We start from the raw sequence: 9,156 nt of genomic DNA on the forward strand, positions 1-9,156 counted from the left end.
TCAGCTACAGCAGTCATTTTTTCTCCTTCTTAGTAGCTGGTGCAGGGCTGTGTTTTTGACTTTCAGTCTGGGAACAACGCTGATAACACTGATGTTTTTAGTTGTTGCTAAGTAATGTTTACTCTGACCAAGGACTTTCTCAGTCTCATGCTTTGCCAGAGAGGAGGGGAAGCCAGGAGGAAGCAGAGCCAGGACACCTGACCCAAACTGGCCAAAGGGCTATTCCATACCACAGCACGTCATGCCCAGTATATAAACTGGGGGGAGTTACCCGGAAGGCCCAGATCGCTGCTCGGGTCGGGCTGGGTATCGGTCGGCGGGTGGTGAGCGGTTGTGTCCTCTCGCCTTGTTATTCCTCTTATCATTATTATTGGTAGCAGCAGTGGTTTGTATTATACCTTAGTTACTGGAGAGCTGTTATCTCAACCCGTGGGAGTTACATTCCTTCGATTCTCCTCCCCATCCCTCCGGGAGCGGGGGGAGGAAGGAAAAGGGGGGGGAGTGAGCGAGCGGCTGCGTGGTTCCAAGTTGCCGGCTGGGCTTAAACCACGACAAAAACCTATCTCAATGTAGTACATTTACAACTATTAATATAGTTGCTTCCCCCAGCACCTTCCAGGTTGCCTTTTTTGAGTTAGAATTACTTTTAAAAACAAGAAATAAAAACTGTTCTTCTAGAAAGTTCAGGGACTTTCATCTTTCTGTCAGCTGGAAATTATCAGTGCAGGACCAAATGGAATAACTAGGTGCTACAGAGAAGATATCAACATGGCAGTAAGAGCAGTTCAGAAAATGCTCCCAGAAGTAAGTAACCCTGGATTTTCCCTGATATCCCACAGCTGGCTCCAAAGTGTAGGTACGCAGTTGTTCTTGCTTTATCGCATTGTTCACTATTTTTAATGAAAGCACAGAGAACATTTATATTATGCACACAGCTTCCCTGTTCGAGCACTTAACCTGAAAGATTACCAGTTATGACTAAGAACGCGTCTATTTTTAGAACTGTTTTTAGTTAAAGTAATTTTTTATTTTAGAAATGGAAAGAGATGGTTTAAACTGCTGAAAAGCCAGTAACAATATTAATTAGCACAATTCATAGAGAGAGCTGTTATTGTTCTTTAATTTTGTATTTAAAAAACTAGTTTGATATAAGGTAGAATGAATCAATACTGAAGCACATTTTATATTTTACACATAAAGTATGAAATTCAAACTTTTACCTCTGTGGCAAGGCTTTGACTGGCACCATTGTCAAGAAGAAACTTAACAACCTCCAGATGGTTTTCTTGGGCTGCCATATACAGTGGAGTGAAACCATTCTGAAATAAGAAAAAAGAGTGTAAACACTCCACAAACATTTTATAGACCTGCTAACCTCAGGTAGATTAGGAGAAAACCAAATAAACTGCGCTCACATGCTAGATAAGGGCGTGATCTCCCCTGATTTAAGTGAAGATAGGAAAAGGGTAACGTTACTTAAAAGGACAGAGTGGAATTTTTCAACTGACCAGACACAATTCCCACAGCTAAGCGAGAATACTTCCATTTACATCTGTTGCAAAGTCAAACTAAAAACCCATTTGAACAGATTATTTGGTAGAGATGAGTTATGATTCCCAATAAATGCAGCCACAGCAATGGAAATGCAAAATGGGACAGGGAAATACAAGTCTGTAATGAAAGTGAGGGGCAATGGCTCTTCAAAATACTTTCCAACTTTCCCTCTTTTTTCTGTTAGCTTTGAATTCTCTTTCACTTGTGCCAGTCCTTATGCCTTTTGTCTCCCCAGAGAGCTGCCTTCTGAGCACAGCCTGCTTGTGGTCACTGAACTACTTCATATTTCAGGCACCAGGAGATCTCAGTAGTCTGAGATAGAGGCTTATCGGTGTTTCCGACCACATTAGAGCACTTCTCAAATTATGCCTAAGTGAGTGATTTCAATCAATGCAATACAAGTATTAGAGTCTGCAGAGCTTAACTCATTCTTTGGCAAGTGTTTTCCTCTTACGGTCAATGCTTTTGTCTTTGCCTTAACTGTATACAGGTCACAGCCTTTCAGGAATTGAATTGTTGGGGACTATAACATTAAAGCAATGTATTTTTTCCTATTGTTGTAAGCATTTCTGAAATTCGCTGCTTTAATGTCACTCACAAAACCAAAACAGCAAAATGAAGTCATGAAACCTGTCCTGGGATCAAGATACCTCTAAAGGAATTTACAGAAGTTACTGATTTGCACCTGAGATTGCTTGGCAGTATAACACTGCACGTCCCTCAGTCCTACAGAATTGTGAACTTGTGATAAATACGTATTATAGTAACAACTTAAAACATCCATATACTAGTGACTGAAGAGTTTAGTACTGCTGAAGCAACCAAAGCAGCATCAGCAAAAAGAGCAACAACCCCTCTCTGATCTACCATGATAAGTGTTTTACCCTTCGTACTCCAACATTACTCTGTCAGACATACCACTTCTGGATTTTGCCTAATCCCTTTCCTTATGGTACCACATGGATGACGACACCATTAACATGTTTTGGCCAGAAGGTCACTGAGGTTTCAGTGGGCCCTGTCTTTCTTCTCACTATCTTCCAGATCTCATACCATTGGGATTTCTGCGAACCTCAGACTTTTTTAAAACAAACTTCAAACAGAGTCAGTTGTAGTGGAGGCAGCAGCTTCCCTCTCCAACTACTCAGTCCTAAGACATCTCACTCTACCATACAACACTTCTGGTGATTACACCCAGAGGGTGGGGAGGACAAGGACGAAAGGAAATACACAATAAAATATGAAGTAAAGAGTAGTTGAAATTAATGGGTAAAACAGGAGAAGGATTTCATCTGGCCTAAACAATAGCTAAGTTCAGGAAATGCTTCCATATAACTGGCTTTTGCTGAGAGAATCAGCACTCATGTCTGCAACGTGGCCAGTGCGCATATTTCAGCAGGGTGGAAGGCACAGGGGAAGCAGCTCAGCAATTCAGCTAGGACAGTTACAAAGGACACTGACCTAGATTTTGCAGGAAACCAATGGAGCCAGAAATGAGCTGAGAAAAGTTTGGCTGTATATTTGTATCAAAGAAAAAACATCAACATTCTGTGCTCTGGAGAGATGAAGGGAAACCACAGCCTAAGACCTATAGCAGCTAATTTTGGTTGAGTTATAGTAGCTGCAGTGAAAACAGCTGAGAGACATCTGACTGTCAGAGCAATGTGGCAGAGTTGCAGGGCACACATCCAACACCGAGCACACAGGAGAATGCAGCTGACCTGAGGCTGAGCGTGCAGGCTTCACTGGCAGCAGAGACAAATAGGAGGTCAGAAAAAAAGACAGTTGGAGAGGAAATGGCGTGAACTGTTTGTTTGATCCAAGAGGAACTTTACCATCAACAAGACATTGAACAGCTGTTGAAGCCACATGTTTACAAGGCTTGCACAGGCTGCAAGGTCTGTTGCTGTTCCAGTATTTTGATGATTTGGTCTCTATTCAGGAAAGCATCCCTTCAAGCATAAAGCAGGCATTGAAGTTCTAGTGGAGCCAAAGCCTAAAGTTAGCAATGTGTTAATGCACTCTCCAAAACCAAGATCTAACTGTTTAATTACCGTACAGTCAAAATCTGCTTAATGAAAAACAAGCCAGAAAATGCCTGCTAAGGTACCTAATATGTCATGTTACAGGTTGTTATTTTAATGAACAGCAGCCTGGCATTTTTTCCTATCATTTCATAGCACACTCAGTATCTATTTGCTAACTCAGCTGGAAACAAAGATTTTTTTATTTTTTTTTTTTAGTTCCAAACATTTGCATTTAGAAAGGAAGCAGGAAACTCTACCTAATTATTAGCTTCAGAAAAAAATTAATAGGCCAAAATTCTCAGAAGCAAGTATTATTAGCATTCAGAGACAGAGGCGAATCTTTTTTCCTACTTTAAATTACTGTATGGGTTTCAACATCTTTTCCCCCTCTACTTTGCTTTTTTTCTCTTTTTAAAAAGGGGATGAAACTGCCAGAGAGCCACAAGCCTAAGGAAAACATTGTCTTCCATAGTAATAAATAGCCCTTAGAAGAGGTACAAAATTCAGACTCAACAAAAATTAACTTTTTTTTTTTAAAGACAGGAATTTTCGGTAAAGAAGGCCTTGCATTCCTAAGACTGTCACTGTCAGCAGTGTAGAGCTGTTACCCTCGAGGGAAGAGGAGATAAAGTCAAACTCTCAGAAAACAGGGCCAACATAAAAAATAAAAACAAAGATAAAAAAATCTTTGGTTAGTCTCTTTGTGGGTATACAAAATTCAGCAGAACTTTATTCTAAGCTTTAGAAAGGCTTAAGTGATGCTCAGTACCACAGACAAAGCTGATAGAGGGGCAGGGAGTTCCAGGGACCTCCCCAAAAGATTAATCCCTACTTGGGTATCTCACTGCCAGGTATTGGTATGAAATGGCCAATATACATGTCTCTCAAGCAAAGATGCCAAATGCTTCCATAAAGGCGAAATAAAATTGCAGTCTTTAAATCTCATATATTAGCTAAATAACGTTGCAAAACCTTGGGGTGTATGGACAATGCAGTTATATAAGATGTTTACAGTCTCTGATTCTTTGTAGTTTCAGGGCTGAATACACAAGTTCTCGAACACATGCAGAAAAGATCCTTTCAAAGCCATCTTCATTTCTTGAACAGAAAATATTTCTGCTTTGATTTACTTCTCAACAGTCATAGAAAATTTTACTTAAAACTGCTTTTTGTTGTTCTCTTTAAATTCAAGTTACATGGTGCCTGGAACCAAATACTGCTGTATCTAAGTAGTGTAAAAGAGTGAGAAAGGAGAACTGAGCCACAGGTGAAGGAAACATGAAATACAGATCACAATCAACTCACGTTCTTGAAATAGATTGTATTAAACATCTTGTTCATACTATTTGAGAGCAATCAAAAAACCATGTTTCTTTAAAAGGTAAATTTTTAAATTTCCCTTTTTTTAACAAGCATTTTCTATCACACCCATATCTTTGTAATACAGAAGAATGGCAACACTGGGCCAGGTGAGAAGACCATCTCATAATCTGATCCTTTCTCTGACATTGCCTGACAGCCAGCCACTGAGCAGGGAGAACAGCAATAGGGCAGGCATGAAGGACATCTCCCATGGCACAGCCACCTGGCTTTCAGCATTCTGTGGTTTTTGCATTTAATTATCCAGAGTTTTATGTTTCATTTTACTGCTCTGCTCTTAAATCCAGCTATTTTCCCTTATTTCAAATTTTCTACAATTGACCTAAATATTCATTCAAAGGACTTGACCAAATTTAACAGCTCTGCATGTACATGCAGTACCTCCTTGTAGAAGGAAAGGGGATGAGCTCCATTACGCCTGAGACACTGAATTATGTGAAACAAGATCCCCTTCATTTGAAAAAGTTCTTTCCCACACTCCTGTTATAACAGTATCTCTTCTGACTGTAACAATTAGCAGCTGGTAGGACACTGGAGGGTAGATCTAAGGCTCAAGGTTACATGCTTTCCTGTGCTGCCTCTTACACAACCACATCCAGTATTTTGCAATTGCTCCTGGATGTGCCTCCACATTCTTCATCACCAAAGGTGTGCATCTGTGTGGCTTCTAGACAACTTAAACCATGTTTACTCTGTTGATGAATGAGGTGGGCAACTCAGTTAATCTCAACTGATAGTTGACATTGTATGTGGGAAAAGACCCAGATACAACCCAGGATTTCACTGCGCTGTCATGCTTACAGGGCAAGACAAGACTTGATATGTCCATGATGCCTCTTGGTACACTCTGACCACATGGCAAACGGTAGGGCAGAAGAGGGAGGGCTGGAATTATTTAAAGTTTTAATCATATGTTGAGTTACAAGGTGAGAATTAACTCAGCACTAAACTCACTAAAATGCTGGCTTCAGTAATAAAATGGCAGCTGTGTGTTTAAACTTTTTCTTTGCACCTGTTTATCAGTTACATACCTGTGTGGAACAGCCAAAAAAAGAATGTTTTTAATATGTTCACAGGATTATATTCATTTTACTGACTCCAACAAACCCAGTTTTCAAAAGCCAGCATTAACATGATGAGATCTACAACATATACTTACTAACATTATAGTTTATAAGGGAAGAATGTTTTTAATGTCAGCAAAGTTTTTGATAGTACCAGAAAAATATTACTTTACCTGAGACTGTGCATTGACATTGGCCCGATTTGTAACCAAGACTTTGACTACTTCTGCTTGTCCAGCGAGGGATGCTATGTGCAATGCTGTGTTTCCTTTCTGAAATGAGAGACAGTGATATTTGAAAAGCGTACAAAACCTGAATCTGAATACATGACAATACTACCAAGAACATATTCTACTTAAAAACATAAGATTTCTTGCAACAAAAAATACTTTTACGGGATACTTCTAATGGGTAAGTTATTCTAGAAGACACGGACAGAAACAAAGATAGGAATTTACAATTTGTTCAGTAAATCTCATCCCTTGTAACCTGTGACATTTACTGAAATCTAAAATGTTTCTATTAGATAATTATCGAAGAAAACTACACCAGTGGAAAATGGGCAATTACTGCTGCAGTAATGTCTGCTGCAATCAGTTGGATGACACTTTGTGCCCATGCCATCACTGTGAACAAGAGAACTATTAGATAGGCCTGACTGACCTTTGTTGCTGCATCCACACTGGCACCTCGCTGTATCAGTTCAGAGACAACTTCTACGTGTCCTTCTTTGGAAGCGAGATGGAGAGCATTCAACCCATTCTGATTAAAACAGATAGAAAAAAGAAAAACAATGGGAAAGACTGACAAAGGTTTTTTCAGCTTAGCAAATATATCAGGAGACAAATTATTATATCCCAGTGAGAGGACTGTTTCCAAAAACTACTCTTACATAAACTTTACAAGAACTGTATTATAAGGCAAGAGTATGAATTAAGTCAGGATATACTAGCTCTGGGGTCTCAAGTTTTTTGTGTTGTCCCATGATCTGATGTAATACAAATGGAATGAAAGATAACATTAAAGAGCAAAATATTGTGAAATGGTGTCTTGGTAAAGGGTAAAAAAACCCCAAAAACGTTTTAATAGATAAATATGGCTCATCAAAAAACATTAAAGTTATCATTGATATGAAATGCAAATATAAAGAGATATTAGAGAAATAGTGAGAAAGGTATTTATCCAGTGAATCTGATCAGATTATTTTTTAACCTGATTTGAAATGTTGATGTCCACTCCATTTTTTAAGTAGTCAAGAGCCTTTTCCAAGTTGCCGGCTCGAGCGGCTCTCAGGTAACTTGCATTTGCGTCAGACTGAAACAAAAAAAAAAGTCCCATTAGAAATTACAGCACAGTATAAAATCCCTTGGCAAAGTTACTAATGATACAACATATTGTACATACATTTAATCCGACATGAAATAATCCCAAACGGCTTTATCAAATATGGGTCAAATCCCACCCTCCCTCATGTGTAAATAGGCTGTCCACCCGACGAGGAAGCACAAGATTTTACTTCATACATAAACATGAATTATTCAGCACTGTCTAACATGCAAGTCTAGTAGCCAGGGACACATCTGGTACCCAACATGGAAGACAAATATGGTGAGGCTCAGGACAGGGCTCCATGGAAACCACTCTGCTTTTTTCAAAAGTGCCACACCACCTTTAATGTCCAACCTGAACAGACTGGACCATGTGAGATCTCACATGACAGATTTAAAAAAATCCAAAATACTAAACACTGAAGGACTGGGCTGTCTGAATGAAAAAAACACATGGTCTTACATCTTAAGGCATTCTAAAACCTAATGTCTGATTATATTTTGATTTATTGTCTCCATCCTCCCTTATTTTACGGCACATCTTATTTACAGTACTGTCCATATTTGGTGAAGTAGCCAGAAATCGCTAGGTACAGTGCCATTATCTAAACTGCATTTTTTTTCTCAGATCTTGCTTTAAAGATAGTTGTGCAAATTTCCTCTATAATGACTTCAGCTTGAACATCAGGATGGCACAAAAGATGGTTAAGTCATGAAAGAATCACTGAAAGTAATTCCTGTCCCCAGAGAGTTTTAACAAGTTATGCAAATATCCATCAAGGGCAGTTTAGATAATGCTGATCCTGCCTTGGAGCAAGTGGAATGAACTGCGTTAGCTTTTAGGAGGGACAAATGGTGTAAAGTTTGATTTTACCTGTGCCATGGCTTTCCCTGTTTCCCTGGCATCTTGGACAGTCAACACTTTTTTTTTGTGTGTGCCCTCTTCTTCATTTGGTATAACAGGAATTGTCTTGGTTTGGTTTGTTTTTTCTTTTTTTTTTTTTTTTTTATTTCTAGTTTGCCTCACAGCATCATTTCATCACAGGCTTACATCACTACAACCTTAAGTGCTTTACGATCTTTTAAGGTCCTAAAAGAGTGCAACAAATTACTTTTAGGGAAAAAATTAAAGGCAGTAACTGCTGAGAGAAAGCCCACCCTGGCACCAAAAGGTTACCCAGTAACTTTTGTTACTGGATAAGTAACTGAGTGCACAAAAAATATTTTTTTATTTCTTGTTTTGTGGATATGCTACAGACTTCCTTTCTCTCCTGTCAATGCAGCCACTTCAGTGCATGTTCTTTTCAAGCACTGCTTCAAGATCATCTGAAAACACTTTCATGCACAGGATGAAGCAATCTGGGGGCATAATGACAGCAAAATGGCAAGTAGGTGCAAAGTCTGCTTTCTTCTTTGTACCAGTACAAGCTACAAGACTATTTTACTAGTATTTTCAATACAATAAGCTCTCTCTTCCAAGGAGAGAACCATTACTTACGGACTCTTTATTTTCTCCTGAGTTTTGCACACATGGCATTCCACCTTGTGGTGATAAATTACTGGCTTCCAGCCTTCCCTGTTTTTAATGATTATTTTCCAAGCACGCCACACGGATCATTACAAATCAAATTCTGTGATATGCTTCCAGAAAAACAGCCCCAAATACCAATCTTTTATTAGGCTTTATCAGAAACAAGGTGCTGCTACAAACTACATGATCAGAACTGTATAGACGATGGAGAAGAACACCCGCCTTGAGAGGTGCGGCAAAATACTTTCATGTGGAAGATCATCTGAACCGCT

General features: G+C 39.2%; 1 protein-coding gene across 1 annotated transcript in view; it reads right to left on the bottom strand.

The window, feature by feature from the left end:
* The window catches only part of LOC104405449 (ankyrin-3), a gene marked incomplete at its 3' end in the record, with an annotated part of 65,906 nt that extends 58,543 nt beyond the window's left edge, over positions 1–7,363 (bottom strand). The window contains exons 1-4 of the mRNA XM_010014174.1: positions 7,238–7,363; positions 6,689–6,787; positions 6,199–6,297; positions 1,221–1,319 (exon numbers count right to left, since the gene is read on the bottom strand). Coding sequence (XP_010012476.1) covers positions 1,221–1,319; positions 6,199–6,297; positions 6,689–6,787; positions 7,238–7,363 — 423 coding nt within the window. The remainder of the gene's footprint in view (positions 1–1,220; positions 1,320–6,198; positions 6,298–6,688; positions 6,788–7,237) is intronic.
* Positions 7,364–9,156: the final 1,793 nt, after the last annotated feature.

The sequence above is a fragment of the Nestor notabilis genome, unplaced genomic scaffold (genome assembly GCF_000696875.1).
Source record: "Nestor notabilis isolate BGI_N333 unplaced genomic scaffold, ASM69687v1 scaffold3215, whole genome shotgun sequence".
NCBI classification, from domain to species: Eukaryota; Metazoa; Chordata; class Aves; order Psittaciformes; family Psittacidae; genus Nestor; species Nestor notabilis.